This window comes from Canis lupus, chromosome 25 (assembly GCF_011100685.1).
Source record: "Canis lupus familiaris isolate Mischka breed German Shepherd chromosome 25, alternate assembly UU_Cfam_GSD_1.0, whole genome shotgun sequence".
NCBI lineage: Eukaryota > Metazoa > Chordata > Mammalia > Carnivora > Canidae > Canis > Canis lupus.
The window spans coordinates 42,401,742-42,422,856 of NC_049246.1; the positions used below are offsets into that span (position 1 = coordinate 42,401,742).

Sequence of the window (21,115 nt, forward strand, 5' to 3'; positions counted from 1 at the left end):
CCTGATCCTGGAGACCTGGAATGGAGTCCCACTATCGATGGGACTGCTTCTCCCTCTGCCTGTGTCTGTGCTTGTTTCTCATGAATAAAATCTTTAAAAAAAAAAAAAAAAAAAAAACACACACACACACAAAAAAAATGTAAATCTAACATTACATGTTAAGAACTACCAGCACCAGAATTATATAACAATCTACAGATACATTTATCATGTAATATCCATCAAATTCTTTCTTACTCTTATACCCCTTCCAGGCACTCGATGGCACAGTAATCAGGAAGACATGAAGAGGCTGTGATCACAAAACCAAATAGCATCCTGAAGAATCTGTTGAGGCTAAGAAACTTTCCAAGCAGGAAGACTGGTTGCGCAGTCAGCAGGACTAGGCTAACATTACTGGTTTGGAGTGGGAAGGAAAATGGGCATTATTTTCAATCAGGCATATGAGTGCACCTTCATGCAAAACACAGTGATACAAGATAATCCTTGACTTCAGGAAGCCTATAATCCAGTTGGGGAAACAAAAGCAACACATGTAAAAAAAAAAAAAAAAAAAAAACAAAAGCAACACATGTCAACAAATTTAGCACTATAATCCCAAAATGGAGCTTATTTAGATAACCAAGAAACAAAAAGGAAATATCATGAAGTAGAAGTTTTTAAGGAAGTGATATGAAGGGGTGGGTTGAACTGAACCTGAAATGGTTTAAATAAAAGAAAAGTGCATGTCAGGCTGGTAGTAGCAAGAACTTGTGTGAAGAGGAAAAGCAACAAACAGGTCGCTTTTTCAACTTGAGTCCATCAAATTACTTCAGCAAATGGAAAAATAAAGGGGCACCTGGTGTCATATTTGCTTAGAAAGATCCTCACCCACCCACTTAAAAGAACTAAAAAAAAAATTTTTTTAAATCTCCTTAATCCTGTAAAGAAAACAGATCAATTTTGGCAGTATTTTCCCTTAACTGTAGTCTCTGACATTAGAAAGTCAGTATCAAAACAGCCACAGACCAGAACAGGTATATGTTATTAATTAAAAAATGTAAAGAAATTTCTCTAAACATGACTTACAAATTTATTCAGTAGAAGGTATGGTGAATAAGTTACCTACCATGTTGATGCAAAAAAAAAAAAAAAATTACAGAAATTGGACTCAAGTTCCATTACCAGTTTAGTAGCAGCTTCAAAATATAGATTGCTGTAACTTCGCATCTGCAACCTACCTTACGTCAAGGTCCCGCCCCACCCCAAGGCCACCACTGGTTGAGAAGCTCTATTTGCTTTTAATAACCGCCAAACAGCTAATATAATTTTCTAAAACTAATGCTATTACACTTATTTAGCAGTTTGGTGTTTTTCATGGCCATTATATCCACTGGGTCTCAAAATCGGCCATTATATCCACTGGGTCTCAAAATCACCCAGTGAGGAAAAACAGTGATTACCCATCCCCATTTTACAGATAAAATTACTGGAGACCAGATGTGCTAAACTGAATAGCTCAAGGTCACACAGCTACCAACTGGCAGTGTGTGAATTCCCAAGCCATTGTTTGTCTCTTGCTGGGATGATGTGCTTAAAATAGGATCATAAAATCTTATCTAGATAACATAAATCCAGTAATCTTAAAAGTTAGAAAAGTAAGTATTACTTCAAATTTACTCTGCTACGTAAAAACACTGATTTTACACTGGCTTAGCAACCCCTTCATTTTTTAAATAATTAGTTTCGCAGCTTCTGGAACTCTTAACTGCCAAAGTATTCCAAAACTTTCAGAAAGTAAATGAAAAACTAAAACAAAAAGCCTGTTCACTGGCACAAACTAAACAGTAACCGTCAGCTCAGCGGACTTACAAAATCACTCAAACTCCTTAAAAACTGGGAATTGAATAGGAACAATGATAAATGTTAAGAACATTCTGGTGTCAATTACATGGCAATTCTTAAATCCTTACGGATATTGGCACATTGGCACATTGGTAGAAAGGCAGATGTGGACAAAGCCCACAAACTCCATGTTAATAATGCCCTCTTCGGCGTAAAATAAATGAAATAAAAACTCCCCAAGCAATCACATAAAGATGTTAAAAACAAACAAACAAAAACCACACTAATTCAATCTTTCTGGGCCTGAACAGGGAAGCAGCAGGGTCGTTTCAAAAGAAATTCTGTTTGCTGCAAAATTTACCTTCAGTATTGATCTCTTTGCATAATGTAAATATGAAGATGAACCTCAATAAACCCATCTGCAACTGATGGTCTCCAAACCTCTGATAATGCCCTTTCATTCCTCAATCTGAACTGCCCCCCACTCCCCCCACCCCGAGTAACCGCGACACACACACACACACACACACACACAGGCCTCCTATATAGGCCTCTTGCCTTTTTCCCCAACAACCAGGACCTTTGTTCCGAGCGTCGGGTGTTTTTTTTTTTTTTTTTTTTTTTGCCCCAACTCAATAGCTCTTTCAACTTTCTACCCCTATTATTTTTGTTTTGTGTTGTGTTGTGTTGAAGGAGGAGAATCCTCAAGCCTCAACTTTCTGTGCTCGTTAAAGAAAAAAAAAAAAAAAAAAAAAAAACCCGAAATGCCAAGAACATATCCACAGAGAGAGAGAGAGAGAGAGAGAGAGAGAGAGAGAGACTGGAGAGAGGAAGGAATCAAGTTGAACACAGCACTCCGGGGCCTACAGAACGGAGGGAAGCCCGGGGATCGGGTGATTCGGCAGCCCGGGCGAGATCCGAGGACGGCGGGCCCCGAGCGCGGCGACGCCCACCCGGGACGCACCCCCCGCCCCAGGGCGCCGACCCCCGCGCCCCGCGCCCCGCGCCCGCTGACACGGTCCCTCCTTCAATGAACTCACGAAGCAATTAAAACTCCCCCCCCCCCCCCACACACACACACACCCTCGCCGGGCACGATGCTGAAAACGAAGCCTTATCAAAATCCAACCAACCTGTCTTAAGGGTTTAGCAGCAGCCCCTTCCGCGCTCTCCCGACCTCACCAGGGGAGCCAATTCCCCGCCGTCCGTCCCGCCCCCCCCCAACACCGGCACTTCAAATAGGTGACTTCCTCCCGCTTTGCATGGGGCTCGTTTCATTTGTGTGTGTGTGTTCTTTTTTTTTTTTTTTTTCTTAAATCTTTATTAATCTCTCCCCCTGTAGGAATGGAAATCTAGAAGCGCCACGAAGGGCAGGATTTGGGAATTTCCCGACCTTCGTTATCTGAACTCCCCTCCAACTTGCTTCTGAACTAGAAAACCCACTCTCTCCCGGGGGGGGGGGGGGGGGGGGAGGGGGGAGGATGGAGGGGAGGGGAGCGGAGGGGAGGGGAGGGGGAGCCGGAGGGACAAACGGTATAATGGGTTTTATGTAATCCACATATAAATAAATTAATCGCCTGACTCGCTCTGAATGCGGAGACGATTGGAGTGACAATCGGGGCGCCTCCCTCGCGGGGCCCGGACCCCCCACCCCCCGACGTCCCCGCTCCTCTGCGCTTCTCCGCCAAGTTTCCCGGCCTCTTCGCCAGACCCTCCTGCACGCCCGCCCCCCCGTCATCCCCGCTCAGCCTCAACTTCCCACGGCTCTACCCACACGGCCCGGCGCGGACCCCGTCTCCGGCCTCGCCCGCCCCCCCGCGCCCCCCCACCCCCGCAGGAAACCCCTTACTGCGGTCTAAAGTCACTCCGGCCTCTCCCTCCTCTGACCCTCGCTTCCCACAACTGTTGTCACTCGAGCTGCTCCCTAGTTTCCATTTCCGGGCCGTCCGTCGTCCCCCCGCCCCCCCGGGCCCCGGAGCCTCCCCTCTCCCGGCTTCCGGGCCCCCCATCCCATTTCCGGGGAACCCTCGCCGTCTTCACACCCCCCACCTGCACTTCCGGCCCCCCACTTTCTCGCTTCCTAGACGCCCTCCGAGCCCCAAAGCCCACTTCCGCCCCCCCCGCCGGCCCCCACCGGGCTCCCCAACACCCGCACGCCTTACCCCGGTTCCGCGAAGGGCCCTCCTCATCGCCGGGGGCCGGAGGGGGGAACCCAGAGAAGCCCCCCCGCCTTGCGCCCGCCCGGCCCCAGCCTCCCTCGAGCGCCTCGCCCGTCAACCCCCGGCCCGGTCCTTCCGCGGCCCCGCCACCGCCGCCGCCGCCGCCGCCGGGAGCAGGCCGAGCCGGGGCCGAATCGCCGCGATGACACAACCGGGCTTCCTGGGACTTTCTCTCCCAGCTCCTCCCCACCCCCCCCCCCCCCCGCTGCCCCCTCCCAACCCCTCGGCACAACCCCCTCCCCCAAGCCTGGCCCGGCCGCTCGGAACTGCGCCCCAATTACCTAGTTGGGCCCCAAAGTCTCCGGTCCGGACTCGGTGGCGCGGCAGCAACTTCCACTCGCTCCCCCCCCCCCCCCCCGGCGGCGGCGGCGGCGGCGGCGGCGGCTCCTCGGGTCCCTTCAATTATCAGCTGAGCCGCAGCACCGCGGCCGGCGTGCGCCTCCGCCCGCGCCGCCTCCCTCCCCGCCCGTTCCAACACCCTCCGGGAACTACTTTGCCCGCCGGCTCGGGCTGCCGGGCTCGTCCGCGGGAAAGGCCCCGCTGCCTACTCGCGGCCCATCACATCGCCCCTCCCTCCCCCACCGCCCGGAGCGACTCTCCCAGCGGCCCGAGATCTCCTCCCGATCCCTTCGAGGGACCAGGAAGGGGAATGTGGGGCCGTGCTTGGTATCCCTCCGCCGGGGTCACCCCCTCCCCTCCATGGTAGCAGGAACTAATTCCCTTTCGGGTCACCGGGGACCTGAGGCTTGAAATTTCACAGACGAGAGTTCCCTGGGCCTCTCGGAGGTCGGGGCGATCACCCCAAGTCAAACCGCCCCCCTCCGCTAGCTCAAAAGCGGGGTTCGATTTAAACTAGGGCTTTGGCCCCATGACCCCAGCGAAGCCCCGCCCCTTCCTGGTTGTCTTAGCGACGCCGGTGGCGTCCCAAGATGGCGTCGTGGCTGCCGGAGACGCTGTTCGAAATTGTAGGACAAGGCCCAGCGCCGAGCAAAGACTATTACCAGTTACTGGTCACCCGGTCCCAGGCAAGTGCGAGGCGCGGTTTAACCCTAAGTCCCCGCCGCCCCGGCCGAGCGCGGGACGCGGGCCGCGCTAGGCCGAGAGCGACGGTGGCCCGCCGGAAGCGTGCGGTCCCAGCCCGGGGCCCGGGGCCCGGAGCGCGGAGCCCGGAGCCCGGAGCCCGGAGCGCGGAGATTTCCCTCGTCACCTCGGCCTCGTCGGCCGGCTCCTCGGGGGCCCGCGTGTCTGTAGGCAGCCCCGGCCCGGCGCGTCCCCGGCGAGCTCCTCTGCCTGCCCACGTCGCCGCCGGCTCCCTCCCTGCCACCCGGGGCTCCTACCCGCAGAGTTCCCTCCGCGCGAAGAGGAAGAGCAGGCGTCCCCGGCTTGCGTGCAGCGGTGCAGCCTCACCTCCGCGTGGGAAGCAGAGAAAGAAAGACTCAGCCAAGTGTCCCGAGGAGGAGCCGGCAGGGGAGGGGAGAGAGAGAGGGACGATCTCTCTTCCAGGGTAGGAGTTAACCGTGGGGGAAGGGTGGGGGGGGATGATTTTTTTTTTTTTTTTTTTTTTTTTTTTTTTTTTTTTTTTTAAATCTCGTGGTCTTGGCCGGGACCGCGACCACATCCCAGCTTCCTTACTGCCAGCAGGAACGGGTCGTGGAGAGCTTTCCGCTTACCTTTTGGGAGCCCCTTCTATCCCATTGAAAGTGCGCGGGGGGTGGTACCGAAGTGTGGGAGCTGCTCTGCGCGTCGGCCCCACCCATAATGACATCTGCTCCACAACAATAAGCCCGGGGATTAGGTTATCGCCCGAGTAAAGTAACCATCAGCCTATTTTTATGACAACCTGAGCTATTTAAGGTGGGCTTTTTTTTTTTTTTTGGTGGGGCGGGCGAGGGGATGATTTATTGTGCTCCTGGACCTGATGGAGCTGGACCGGGCCTCCCCTCCGAGCACGTTTTTCTGATTCCTGGCGGAGCTCAAGCCTGTCACTGAGATAAAAAGCACCTTATACTTTAAACAGACGGCATTTCTATAAAAATGAGATGGAGAACTTTGCCTACGTTTGTTTTGGTGTAGATACCGAATATTGCATCTGTCTTCCCGTGAGCCCTTAAGTAGGCAAAGAATGCTTTTTTTTTTTTTTTTTTTTTTTTTTTTTTGCTTTTTGGCCTCAGAAGCACCTTTTAAAAACAATATATATTTTATTCTTCAAACTTGAGATCTATGAATATTGCAAATGTGAGGATGAGAGCGTGATAATGTGTCAGATATTTAAATATTATCTAATGTTATTTGAATACTTAAATATTTATTTAGATGGACATTTTTGGTGGGAGAAGGGGGCTTTACACATTTAATTGGAATTCCTTAAACGCTGAAATTCATTTTTTGTACATTTTTAGGACCATTTTCCCATTCGTCTTAAAAGATAGATGATCCTAACAGTTTTTTCACTTGCTAATATTAATGATTGAAAGCAATAACATCTTACCATATTCCTACTTCTTTTTCTATTTTCATCTACCTCACCTAAGCTAAAACGTTTTAATGTTTACAGGTTTCTTTTTTTCCATAATTTGCCTTTTGAAAAATTTTTTGAAGGTTTCTTTTTCTTGAGGGTCTGATATTACACAAGTGTACTATCATGTCATAAGCCTCAACAAATGAATATCTGTTTACCTTTTTATTTTAGTAAATTAACCATAAGAGTGCTCCTGGCATTGGTTTTCCCCAAGAATGCTTCTGTTGTTGATGTTGTTCAGACTTTGCTCTGTAGTCTAACTTGGGCACACGCCTTCTCCTAACTACTGTGTTTTATGAAATCTCCCCTCCCCCGTCCAAATATTCTTAATGGTCTTTCTTTCTCTCTCTCTCCTTCCTTCCTTCCTTCCTTCCTTCCTTCCTTCCTTCCTTCCTTTCTTTCTTTCTTTCTTTCTTTCTTTCTTTCTTTCTTTCTATCAAAAACTGCCTTTCATTTCATTTCAGGCCCTATTCTTCATGTCAATTGCTTCTATATAAAATCCTTTTCAAGCTGATTCATTTTCTTTTTTAGGCAGGCAGTATATATCCACTACAGTTCTACCAGTGAGAGTTCAAATCTGATTAATTCACTCTCTTTTTAAAGTAAAATTTGTTGTAAAAAATAGTAAGCCAAAAAAACAGTCTCTTCAGTCAACCGTCTTGAGAATATGCTATTTTCTGACCACAAGATAATTTTTCTAAGGCTCGGCACAGGAAACCAAACATCCACTAAGAGGTGGTCTGACATAAATAAGTACTAAAGGACTAGAATTAAAATATGTCTTATAAGATGGACTTTTTCTGGAGTGACTTTCTAAAATTTTTCCTCTCTCTTTTTTTCCTTTATTTCCAAAAATGTTGTATATTATTCAAAATATGCCCCAGATTTAGATGGATCTTTCCCTCTGGTTCTATTTTTTATTCTTTTTCATTGCTTTTATTTTTATTGGCTTTAAATTCGTATAACTGCACATTTGAGATGGATTTCAAGGCAGATATCGCTCTCATTAGGATCATACTACTATTGGTATAGTCCAGAATATAAAAGTTGTACATAAACTTTTTTTTTGCCTTTTTGCTTATACAGTAACATTAACCACATATTTTTTATGCACATTATAGAGGCATTCCCAGTTAACAACTCGATGCCATGATTTTTTGTTTTTTCCCAAGAAAGGAACTTAGAGAATAAAGTTTGCAATCAATATAATTTCTCAAATTTGGTCTCTATAATGATCTGAAGGCTTAGAAAAATCAATGCCCTGCTTTCTAAATCAAAGATTTAATTTACCCAATTATTTTCACTCTAGTTTTAGTAGTATATATGTTTTCTTATACTGAATTCTAATTCTTTGAAAACTACTAGATTCATAGTTAGAGCTGGAAAGAACCTTGAATATTATTTAGGCAAGGGATAGGCCGCACTTTGCTTCTAAGAAAATCTTAGAAAATTGTGTCACTGAACGAAGATTCTTTCCTTAATTTAATCAGAAAGTTGGCATTTACCGTGGAGATGCAAAACATAAGATTTCTGCCTTCAAAGAAATATGTATTAAGCACCTTTTATGTGCCAGGTACTGTTCTGGATGCTAGGGAAACATCAGTGAACCAAACAAAATCCTTCCTCTTGTAGAGCATATAGTCTAGGGGAGAGAATGTAGTCAGTGATTTGATTTATATAAACACTGAAATGGCTTTTTAAGAACAAAGGAGGTTTATCGCCAAGTTAATGAATAGCGCAGATGCTTTAAAATCTGAGTCCAGAGGAAGCAAAAAATCACTTCAGGAGGCTGGAGAGGGTACTATCATCAGTCTTTTACTCTTGAAATTCTATCTTCATTCTCTTGAAGTGGAAGTATTGCTTAAGATGGTCACCACTGGTGACTCAGGTTCAATGTGACAAATACTGGAAAACTGCTTGGAACAGTAACTATATGCTAAGTAGATGAGAATTGGCAGCTAATGGCCTCTCACACCTGTGTTAGGCGGTGATCCCCGAGAGCACCAACATGTGACAGTCACTCCAGTGAATGAAAGGAAGAAGGAACTGAGTAATAGATTACCTTAATTTACCTATCTTGCTTAAACCTACTAAAAACTCCAAAAAGATACCTAGAGCTAATGTCATCTGGAAAAAAAAAAAAAAAAAAGCCAAAAGCTCACTCCCCAAACATAACAAATATTATTGACATGCTTTCAGGTTGTAGTGCTGACAGAAAACACGTGAGGTGGTGTGCCAGCCGGTGGCAGGAAACTGTTCTCTCCCTGAATATTTCTGAAAAAGGAATTAAAACTAGACTTGGTGGCTGATGTTTAGACTTTGCAACAAAGAATTGTGCCAGTACCAAACTGTGCAGCAGTTTTAAAGATTTAAGATTCAAATACAGCCTAATAAAAATGTTAACACATGCACCTTTTGACCCCGCAAACCCCTTTCTAGGATTTGACGTGCAAAAATGCTTTCACCTGTGTACTAGGCTATGCAAGCAAGGAATTCACCAGAGTGAAATAATTGTAAAAATCGCTTTCCATTAGTGGAAATTTGGTTAAACTGTGAATCACTCATACCATAGAATACTATACAACCTTTTAAAAAAAAAAGAAAGAAAGAAAGAAACGTGATGGGGGCACCTGGGTGGCTCAGTCAGTTAAGCATCTGCCTTTGGCTTAGGTCATGATCCCAGCGTCCTTTGATTGGCCTCCCTGCTCAGTCGAGAGTTGGCTTCTTGCTCTCCCTCACCCCTCCCTCCTCCCCTCCCCACCCTGCTTGTGTTCTCTCACAGGTGTACACTATCTCAAATAAAATTCTAAAAAAAAAATTTTAATAAAAACAATATGATGGATCTCTTTAGTAGATCAAATCTTTTTTTTTTTTAAGATTTTATTTATTTATGAGAGAGAGAGACAGAGACACAGGCAGAGGGAGAAGCAGGCTCCATGCAGGGAGCCTGACATGGGACTTGATCCCGGGACCCCAGGATCACACCCTGGGCCAAAGGCATCACTAAACCACTGAGCCACCCAGGCTGCCCTAGTAGATCAAATCTTAAGCAAGAAAAGTAAGTTACTGGGTTAAACATACCATGATCCTGTTTGAAAAAAACACCACAATAGTTTTATTTTGTTTAGATAAATTTTAATGAAGTTTAAATAAATGTCAGAGGAAACAGCTGAAGCACTTCACTCTGAGGGGTGGAATTATGGATTGGTTTCACTTTCTGCATTATATATTTTTGAAAGATCTGAGTTTTTCTATAATGAACATTTATTTTTATAATCAGAGAAAAGTAATAAAAATTGAAAATGTAAATGCATAGCGCTTACTCTGGGAAGTTGTCCTGCTCTGTACTTCACCTTCCACCTTTTGTGCCAGTACCACCTTTGAGCCATATCCCACATTAAATGGTGGGCAACATTAATAACTGTGTCACCAAATTCTTTTTTTTTTTAAGATTTCATTTATCTATTAATGAGAGACACACATACACAGAGGCACAGAGACAGGCAGAGGGAGAAGCAGGCTCCATGCAGGGAGCCCGATGTGGGACTCGATCCCGGGTTGACAAGACCACACCCCGGGCAGAAGGCGACGCTAAACCGCTGAGCCACCGGGGCTGCCCACCAAATTCTACTGATTGGGAGAGGGGGTAGTTCTAATTCAACAAATTCAGAAGGGGTGCAAATGGGTTAATGGTTACTTAGGAAATTTTAATGTCTAGAAACTCCTGATCTTTACAATTTTTTTATTTATTTATTTATTTTTTTTTTTTTTTTGCTTTATAGTTTTTTTAATGTGGGTAATAATTTTGCAAAAGTAAAGGATTGTCTTTCTTGGGGTGAGATAACTAATGAGCTTTTAAAGAACAGAACTTCTCAACAAGACATCAGGTTGCACATTTTGGAAGTAGGAGGGAGTGCAGTCAACTTGATATCCTGATGGTAATTTCCCGGTGGACCCAGGAACCCCTAAATCATGCTCTACTCTAGCCCCACCCCCCACATGAGGTCCCCAAGAACCACATACATAGAGAAGATAAAGCAGAGGAGAGTGAAGTGAACATTCCCTTTTTGCTTCTGGTTACTCTTTCCTTGTCTCTAAGGGAACATCTCCCACTGAGGGACTGAATGTTTCCACAGACGTCAAGCTATTCCACGCATTCTGCCCAATGGCCACCAGCCACAGCCAAGAGGTTTCTCCACAGAAGTGCTGCTCCTTTTAAGTCCAAACAGCCCGGGTGGCTCAGTGGTTTAGCGCCACCTTCGGCCCAGGCCATGATCCAGGAGACCAAGGATCAAGTCCCACATCAGGCTCCCTACATGGGGCCTGCTTCTCCCTCTGCCTGTGTCTCTGCCTCTCCCTCTGTCTGTCTCTCATGAATAAATAAATAAAATCTTAAAAATAAAAATAAAGTCCAAACTTCAGTGGAATGCTTACATTCACTTATTTTCCTCTTCCCTGTTATTTTACGACGTAGCCTCCTCTTTGGGGGCTGGCTCTTTGTCTCCCAAAGTCCCTCAGTTTTCCCTCTGCTGTTGAATATATAGGCTCTTCCCTTCTTCACTCTGTCTTGGCCTCTCAGCCCAGCCTTGCTCAAAGCCCTGTCAGGAATGTGTTGGTTTCCCCTTTGGCTCTTCCTGACAGCTGCACCTGCAGCGAACACCTGGCCCTGCCCTACGGGTTCTGTGAGGTGTTCATAACCACTGCATTATCTGTCTATTCCTCAGATGTGACACACTTCGGAAAAATGATTCCCAACCTGTGGCCCTCCAGGATGTACCCAATTCGAGCTGTGAAATTGCTGTTGATCAAAAATGTAAATTCCTTTTAATTTATCAAAGTGGCATGTGGCACTTTTTGGGAGAGTGGATAAAATAATACAAATAAAGGATTAAATTCTTAAAAATTACAATATTCAGTGCTTTACCATATTATAACCAAGTAGTCAAGTGGCTCCTGAACCCTCATTTCAAAATTACATGGCAGCCTGACAGAGCTCCAGTATCCTCTTTTCTCAGGTAAATTGTTCATTGAGCACGTATGAGCACCTACTCAATCTGGGCAGTTAATTTGGTCTCACCCAACATTGACACATATTTGTCTCCTAATTATATGGGGCAGTAGAGCACTTAATTGGGAGTCACTGAGTCATGGATTCTTTTATTCCTTCTACTAGTCTGCAAGCTCTTGACCTGGGGCAAGGCACTTAATTTGTCTGGGCCCCAGTTGTCTCCTCAACATCATAAGGTTACCAGTCCCAAGAGATCACGAAGGCTTATTCCATTTCTAAAATTCTATTTTGCATGACAGTAGTGTTTCACCCTGGTAAAAGTACTAGATTTTTCTTTTTTTTAAGAAAGACGTGCATTGAAGATTCTATATTAGTAGCTGTGTGGCCTGTATAAGTCTTTACCTGCCTGATGTTCCATTTCTTCATCTATAAAATGAACAATTCAACTCTTGGCTATTACACGGATATGGTAAGAACCAGATACACTTAAAAAGCACTCCAGGAAAAAAAAAAAAAAAAAAAGCACTCCAGGCCAGTGTTTCTCAGAGCTTGTATGATCAAATAAGATTGGAGAATCCTGGGCTAAACACAATTTATTTGCTTCTCTTCTCTGGAATTTGTCAGAGCCTTTAAAATCCTGCTATTCACTATGAATCTCCAAGAGGAGACTGTACCATGGGGCACTTTTTCTATAGGCTTCTAACTATGGAAGCCTTTTTTCTCTGAGCATCTCAGGAGCTGAGGTTCTGGGGAATGCTAACTGGAAAATACCCAGTAGTATGCCTGGAACACAGCAGCAAATAGTGAAGAAATGTTTATTGTATTGTCCTCTTCCAGTGCCAAATCAACCAAATTTCACCTTTTCCATGAAAATAATTAAATCTTTTAACTTATCTGCTATTTTATTTTTTGTTTTTACATTTCGCGTAATTAAATACCCATTGGGGTTTTAATTGGGATTGCAATGAATATATACTTCCATTTGTGGTGAATTGATATCTTTACAATATCAAGTTTCCAATCCACAAATATAATATATCTTTGTTTTTAGGTTTTTTTTAGGTATTCCTTAATTTTGGCCAATGATTCCATATAGTATAGAAATCTCACATCTATTTTGTTCAATTTCTAGGTGTTTGACTATTTTATTTTAAATTATATTTCTTCTTAAAATTATGTTTTCTATTTGTAGCTACGAATATAAGCAATTGATTTTTGATTCTAGTAAATCCTTTTCTGTGATGATCTTACAAAGTCACTTACTAATTGTAATAATCCTTCTTTTTTTCTTTTAGGTTTTCTAACATATTCATGTCCTCTGTGAATAGTGACATTTTTTCCATGCTAATTCTTGTATCTTATTTGTCCTTGCCTTATGACGTTGGCTAAGATTTCCACTAAAATGCTGTAGAGAGATGATTTCACCAAGCATTCTTGTCTTGTTCTTGACTTAACAGGGAAGGCTTTCAGTACTTTGCCATAGAGTATGATGTGTGCTATAGGTTTTTTTTCAAATCAGGTTTAAGATATTTCCTTTTAGGGCAGTCCAGGTGGCTCAGCAGTTTAGCAATGCCTTCAGCCCAGGGCCTGATCCTGGAAACCTGGGATTGAGTCCCACATCAGGCTCCCTGAATGGAGTCTGCTTCTCCCTCTGCCTGTGTTTCTGCCTCTCTCTCTCTGTCTCTCGTGAGCAAATAAATAAAATCTTAAAAAAATTAAAAATTAAAAAAATATATTTCCTCTTATTTCAAGTTTGCTGAAAGTTTCTATTCTGAACGGATAATGAATTTTATTTTTTAAAAAATAAAAGCCTTTTAGCTATATACTAAAATTCAAGGTTGCTGTTTTTCTCTAAATTATTATTGAGGTTATTATAAACTGAGTGCTTCCTGCCTCCAGGACCACCATACCCGGCATTCCTTAAAGAACACCCATCATTTTCTCATGCTGTCCTATGTATTTGACCTCAATCACATGGGTCAGACTCCCACATCCAAATTCTCCCCTCCTTTGAGTCTCATCAAAAATGCCCACTTAGGGGTACCTAGGTGGCTAAGTCAGTTAAGTGTCTGATTCTTGATTTCCCGTTCCAGTTATGATCTCAAGGTTGTGAGATCAATCCCCACATTGGGCTCTGTCTTGAGCATGAGCCTGCTTAAGATTTTCTTTCTCCTTTACCCTCTGCCTCTCCTTCCCCAATCTCTCTAATTAAAAAAAATAGAAAATAAAATGCCCATTTAATATTTGAAATCAGTGGGTAAATAAAGAACCATTGAATAATTATTGTAACAACTAGCTATCAAAATAGCCACAAAACAGAAAAAATTAAATCCCTATCTTGGGTGCCTGCGTGGCTCAGTGGTTGAGCATCTGCCTTCCGCTCAGGTTGTGATCCTAGGGGTCCTAGGATTGAGTCTCATATCAAGCTCCCTGCAGGGAGCCTGCTTCTCCCTCTGCCTGTGTCTCTGCCTCTCTCTGTGTGTCTCTCATGAATAAATAAACAAAATCTTTCAAAATATGTATTTTATATAGATTGAAGAAGTAAACGTTTTACAAACATACACTAGTATCTTAAGAAAATAAAGTATCATAAAAAAATAAAGGAGACTATTATTTGAGTCCAGAAGCCATAAAGGAAAAAGAATGGCAGATCAAGTACATTTAATTTTTTTAATATTTTATTTATTCATGATAGAGAGGGGCAGAGACACTGGCAGAGGGAGAAGCAGGCTCCATGCTGAGAGCCGACGTGAGACTCAATCCCGGGACTCCAGGATCACGCCCTGGGCCAAAGGCAGGCGCTAAACCACTGAGCCACCTGGGGATCCCCTCAAGTACATTTAAAATAAAGTTTTGGGGACGCCTGGGTGGCTTGGCCAGTTAAGCATCTGCCTTAAGTTCAGGTCATGATCCCGGGGTCCTGGGATCAAGACCCACTTGGACTCCCTGCTCAGCGGGAAGCCTGTTTCTCTCTCTCTCAACCAAATACATGAATAAAATATCTTTAAAAATAAGGTTGGGATGCCTGCTTTCAGCTCAGGTTGTGATCCCGGGATCCGGGATGGAGTCCCACATCAGGCTCCTTGTGAGGAGCCTGCCCCTCCCTCTGCCTATGTCTCTGCCTCTCTCTCTCTGTGTCTCATGAATAAATAAATAATAAATAATTTAAAAATAATAACATAAAATAAAGTTTTTAGGTGCCTGGCTGGCTTAATTGGTAGAGCATGTGACTCTTGATCTTGGGGTTGTAATTTTGAGCCTCGTGTTGGGTGTAGAGATTACTTGAACCTAAAATCTTTTTTTAAAAAGATCAATAAAAAGTAAAGTTTTATGAATGATACTTAAAAATAATAAAATTGCCTGGGAGAAAATGTTGGCTACATATTTTGCAGGCAAGGGGTTAATATATTCAGTATCCAAAGATCATTAATTATACAAATTTGACAAAATTCAACTTTCATTTATGATAAAAACTTTCAGCGAAGCAGTATAGAGGAAACATACCTCAATATAACAAAGGCCGTATACTGTTTGACAAGCACACAGCTAACATCATACTGAAAGTTTTTCTTCTAAAATCACGAACTAGACAAGGATGCCCACTCACTATTTTTATTCAACATAGTATTAGAAATCCTAGCCAGAGCAATTAGGGAAATTAAAAGTATCTAAATTGTAAAGGAATAAGTGACATTATCATTATTTGCAGATAACAGAAAACCCTAAAGATTCCATCAGAAAACAGACTAGTGAACGAATACAGGAAAGCTGCAAGATACAAAATCAGTACACATAAACCTGTTGTATTTCTGTATACTAATAACTATCAGAAAAAGAAATTAAGAAAATCCCATTTATAATTACATCAGAAAGAAAATACTTAGAAATAGGGGCATCTGGTTGGCTCAGTTGGTTAAGCGTCTGCCTTCAGCTCAAGTCATGATCTCAGAGTTCTGCAATCAAGCCGAGTTGAGCTTCCTGCTCAGTGGTGAATCTGCTTCTCCTCCTTCTGTGATCTCTCTCACTTTTGCTCTCCCTCAAATAAATAAATACCTAGAAATAAATTTAACCAAGGATTAAAACCATTGAAAACCATAAGACATTAGTGAAAGAAATTGAAGAATACACAAGTTAATGGAAAGATATTCCATATTCATGGATTGGAAAAGCTAATATATTTAAAATGTACATATTACTCAAAACAATCTTCAGATTCAGTGCAATCCCTAAAATTCCAATGGCATTTTTCACAGAACTAGAACAGTTCTAAAATTTGTATGGATCCATAAAAGACCCTGAATAGCCAAAGCAATCTTAAGAAAGAAGAACAAAGCTGGAAGTGTCACACTCCGTGATTTCAAATGCATTACAAAGCTATAGTAATTAAAACAGTATGTTATGGGGCACCTGGGTGGCTCAGTGGTTGAGCCTTTGGCTCAGTTTGTGATCCCCGGGTCCTGGGATCAAGTCCCGTATCAGGCTCCCTACATTCTCCCTCTGCCTATATGTCTACTCTCTGTGTCTCTCATGCATAAATAAATAAAAATCTTAAAAAAGAACAAACAGTATGATATTGGCACAAAAATATACATAACAGATCCATGGAACAAAATAGCCCAAAAATAAACCCATGCATTTATGGTCAGTTAATTTTTTTTTTTAAGATTTTATTTATTCATTCATGAGAGACACAGAGAGAGAGGCAGAGACATAGGCAGAGGGAGAAGCAGGCTGCCCGCAAGGAGCCTGACATGGAACTCAATCCTGGAACTCCAGGATCACATCCAAAGCCAAAGGCAGATGCCCAACCACTGAGCCACCCAGACGTCCCTAGTCAATTAATTTATGACAAAGAAGCCAAGAATATACACTGAGGAAAGTACAGTTACCTCAATAAATGATGTTAGCAAAATTGGACAGTCACATGCAAAAGAATGAAAATAGACCACTATCTTATACATACATACACTCAAAATGCACTAAAAACTTGAATGTCCAAGACCTGAAACCATAAAAATCCTGGAAGAAAATAGAGGCAGCATCTCCTTGACATAAGTCTTAGTGATGACTTTTTTAATCTGACAACCAAAGCGAAAGCCAGCAAAAACAAAAATGTTAACAAGTGGGACTGCATCAAACTTTAAAGCTTCAATGAAACGAAGCCATCAACAGAACAAAAGGGAAATGTACTGAATGGCAACAGACATTTGTAAATTGTATATCTAATAAGGGACTAATATCCAAAATATATGAAGAACTCACGATAGCAAAAAACAAAAATCCAATTTCCAAATGGTCAGAAGATATGGAATAGGCATTTTTCCAAGGAAGACATACGGATGGCCAACAGGTACACAGAAGAATGCTCTAATCATCAGGGAAGGGCAGCCCGGGTGCCTCAGCGGTTTAGCGCCGCCTTCAGCCCAGAGTGTGATCCTGGAGACCTGAGATCGAGTCCCACATCCGGCTCCCTGCATGGAGCCTGCTTCTCCCTCTGCCTCTGCCTGTGTCTCTGCCTCTCTCTCTCTCTCTCTCTCTCTTATGAATAAATAAATAAAATATTTAAAAAATAATCATCATCATCAGGGAAATAAAAATCAAAACAACCACGAAATATCACCTCATACCTGTCTGCATGGCTAGTATCAAAAAGACAATAAGTGTTGGTGAGGATGTGGAGAAAAGGAAACCCTAGAGTGCTGTTGGTGGGAAAACAGTATGGAGATTTTTCAAAAAATTAAAAATAGAATTACCATATGATCCAGGAATTTGACTTCTGGGTATTTATCCAAGGAAAACAAAAACAGTAATTCAAAGAGATATATGCACCCTCGTGTTCATTGCAGCATTATTTATTATAGCCAGATATGGAAACAATTAGTATCCACCAGTGGATTAATGGACAAAGCTGTTGTAGTGTACACACACATCCCAGAATATTATTCAGCCATAAAAAATGAAATCTTGCCATTTGCAATAACATAGATGGACCCAGAAGGTATTATGCTAAATGAAATAGGGTAGACAAATACCATATGATCTCTTATATGTGAAATTTAATATATACGTTTATATAACACACACGTATATATACCAAGCTGATAGATACAGAGAACAGGGGCAACTGGGTGGCTCAGTTGGTTAAGTATCTGCCTTGACCTCAGCTCATGATCCTGGGATCAAGTCCCGCATCAGGCTCCTTGCTGAGCAGAGAGCCTGCTTCTCCCTCTCCCTCTGCCACTCCCCCCGCTTATGTGGTCTCTCCCTATCAAATAAATAAATAAACTCTTTAAAAAAAACACACGCACAATATAGAGAACGATTTGTGGATTGCCTGCAGCAGGGTTGGGGGTTGGGAGAAATGGGCGATTTTTCTTTTTAGTTTAAATAAATTGGGTTCTCTTTATTTTTTATTTTTTTAGATTTTTATTTATTTATTTGAGAGCCAAAGGCAGATGCTTAACCAACTGAACCACCCAGGTGCCCTAAACTAAATTTTTAAAGGAGTAAATAACTATGCTGGTGTTCTAACATCTACATAATATTTAGAATTTCTAAATGGCTTATAGAATTATATAGGGATTTGAAGAGATTGGTTGACAGTCTTCACTTTCAAAAATCTTCACTGTGAAAAAAAAAAAAAAATCTTCACTGTGGGGTTAAGGTACGATTTAGCATTGAAATAGACTTCCTGAGTCATTCAGTAAAAGATCAGTTTGGTTTGTTTGTTTAACTAAAAGTCTCAATGAACAATTATTCTCCTAAGAACCATCTTAAGGGATCCCTGGGTGGCTCAGCGGTTTGGCGCCTGCCTTTGGCCCAGGGCGTGATCCTGGAGACCCTGGATTGAGTCCCACGTCGGGCTTCCTGCCTGTGGAGCCTGCTTCTCCCTCTGCCTGTGTCTCTGCCTCTGTGTGTGTGTGTGTGTGTGTGTCTCTCATGAATAAATAAATAAAATCTTAAAAAAAAAAATCTTAAAATCCACAAATAGAATTTGCTAGATCCCTCTAAAACCACTTCTTAATAACAAATCTAATAGTTATAATAAAATTAAGCATTGAGTGCTTTTAATAGGTGAGGCATTTAATCCTTGTAACAAACTTATAAAATGGGTACCATCATTATATAGATGAGAAACTGGGATTTAGAGAGTTTGAATGAATTGCTTGGGATCTGTACATTATGGCCAAGCAGAATAACCTTTGGCCAGCCTTACTTTATCTGGGCTTTTTCCAAATGCTACTGCTACATCTCAGCTTTGTTTCTTCTTTTTAAAAAAGAAAAAAAAATTTTCAATGAAAACAATGAATGACTCACAATGATTCAGAGATTAATATGCAATAAATTGCTCTTGAAGTACTCTTTCCCTTCAAATTGCCACCTTAAAAAAAAAAAAAAATCACATCCTTGACCCAACATCCCCTTCTGTTTCTCATCTCTTCCTCTTTTCCTAAACAAAGTACTCACTGCTACCATGACCTTTTCTCTCATTCATTCCTTAAGACAACTCCTACCTCTTATGCCTGGTATGTTATTCAATAACTCTATAATTGCCAAATCTAAAGGATATTTTATGACCTTAACATACTTGACATTTCATGCTGTTGATCAGCCTTTTCTTGAAATGCTTTCCTTTTTTATAGCCCATGGATTCTTATTTCCTGGCTCTTATGAGTCTATGGCAACTCAAGTGCTGCTTGCCTTTATGACCACATTAATGTTGCTATTTCTCAGTCTATATTTGTGCCTTATTTTCTTCACTCTATTTTTCCTTAAAAAAATCAAACAAACAAACAAACAAAAAAAACACAAAGTCATTGGGGTGAGTCCTAATCCAATATGACTGGTGTCCTTATAAGAAGAGATTAGGACACACATACACAGAGAGGAGACAGTGTAAAGACACAGGAAGAACATAGCCATCTACAAGCCACAGAGAAAGGCTTTAGAAGAAGCCAACCCTGCCAACACCTTGACTTCTGTCTTCTAATTTAAGCCATCCAGTGGTTCTGTGTTAGGACAACTCTAGCAAAATAATACAATATCTAAAGTTAAAGGATGACCTGAATTAAAGCTTTTCTTTTTTTTTTTTTTTTTAACTTGGACAGATTTGTAAATACTCGAGAAAAGTCTTGTCAGACTCATTCCTTATGATCTTGAACAGGGAATTTGGAAGACTTGATGCAGTCTATTTTGATTTTAACATGTTTAAAATTATACTCTATGGGAAACACCCATGTGTGAGGGAATCAGATTACAGACATCCTATAAAGGCTCACTGGACAGAGAACCAAACTCAGCATGGTTATGAAACTACATGCTAGGGGATCCCTGGGTGGCGCAGTGGTTTGGCGCCTGCCTTTGGCCCAGGGCGCGATCCTGGAGACCCGGGATCAAATCCCACGTCAGGCTCCCGGTGCGTGGAGCCTGCTTCTCCCTCTGCCTGTGTCTCTGCCTCTCTCTCTCTCTCTGTGTGACTATCATAAATAAATAAAAATTAAAAAAAAAAAAAGAAACTACATGCTAACTTGGAGAGTCGGGGGTCAGGACAAAGTGGCCAGTAATCTAGGGGGAAAAGAAAAAAAGAAATATACCCATTGAATTTGTTTTAAACCCTATTTACTAAAATGGTATTGATCTTAGAGGATAGGATCAGCATTATTAATGTAGATTCCTTACTAATGTGGACAAATGAATGGTAAGAGATTCACAAAATTTTCATTAAAAGTGTCAAGTACTTGGAGCAGAGCAATACTCACTAAAAGGGAGTCCTCCCTTCATAATCTTCCTCAGTCTGGCTGATGGATATTTTAGGAGTGATTAACAACCAATGGAATGGAAAAAAAGCACTTCAAGTGTTGGAGGCACTGTAATGGGAGGCAGGAATAGAAGTACAGAAATCAACTGGAAGGTCATATTCCAGTTGACCATGCCTACCACTAGCCAGTTGCTGGGCCACATTTTTAAGCTCTAGATTCTAGACTAAGGAATGTAGAGTTGAGTAGTAAAGACAAAAATAATTAGATAATAAGATCTAGGAGTGTAAGTTAAAATAATTATGATTATTTAATAAGAGAGGCCTGGGTTGCTTAAAGACTTCTTTTTAAGAATGACTTCACTGGGCAGCCCGGGTGGCTCAGGGGTTTAGTGCTGCCTTCAGCCCAGGGCCTGATCCTGGACACCTAGGATTGAGTCCCACATCAGGCTCCCTGCATGGGGCCTGCTTCTCCCTCTGCCTGTGTCTCTGCCTCTCTCTCATTCTCTCTGTCTCTCATGAATAAATAAATAAAATCTTAAAAAAAAAAAAAAGAATGACTTCACCATAATTGATGATAATCATCTAGTCTCCATTTACACAGCAGCAAGGGTCAGAACAAGAGGAACTGAGCACCCACTGCAGCGTGTGGGATTTAGGGTAAATACAGGCTCCGTGGGATGAAGGACTAGGAAAGGATATGGAATATCCTACTTGGAAGATCTTGTAAAATAGTCTCGCAAATGTTGAGGCAAATTAATAAGATAAATAGCTTCATGGAAAAATGGGCA

The 21,115-nt window shown here is 42.3% G+C and overlaps 2 protein-coding genes across 11 annotated transcripts in view; one reads left to right on the forward strand and one right to left on the reverse strand.

Moving 5' to 3' along the window:
• TRIP12 (thyroid hormone receptor interactor 12) overlaps window positions 1-4,464 on the reverse strand; it is a 147,071-nt gene extending 142,607 nt beyond the window's left edge. For 3 of the 7 annotated variants that reach the window (XM_038574084.1, XM_038574080.1, XM_038574077.1), the window contains exon 1: window positions 4,325-4,463. The gene's annotated coding sequence lies outside the window, so the exon portion shown is untranslated. Of the gene's footprint in view, window positions 1-3,673; window positions 3,780-3,986; window positions 4,008-4,324 lie in introns of those variants that run through there. The other 4 variants (XM_038574078.1, XM_038574067.1, XM_038574069.1 and 1 more) reach the window with 3 other exon arrangements.
• The window catches only part of FBXO36 (F-box protein 36), a 79,395-nt gene continuing 62,710 nt past the window's right edge, over window positions 4,431-21,115 (forward strand). Inside the window, exons 1-3 of one of the 4 annotated variants that reach the window (XM_038574088.1) lie at window positions 4,433-5,068; window positions 5,387-5,547; window positions 10,661-11,279. In XM_038574088.1, the coding sequence (XP_038430016.1) occupies window positions 4,912-5,068; window positions 5,387-5,547; window positions 10,661-10,780 (438 nt within the window). In that variant the 5' untranslated portion in view covers window positions 4,433-4,911 and the 3' untranslated portion in view covers window positions 10,781-11,279. Of the gene's footprint in view, window positions 5,069-5,386; window positions 5,548-10,660; window positions 11,280-21,115 lie in introns of those variants that run through there. The other 3 variants (XM_038574086.1, XM_038574087.1, XM_038574089.1) reach the window with 3 other exon arrangements.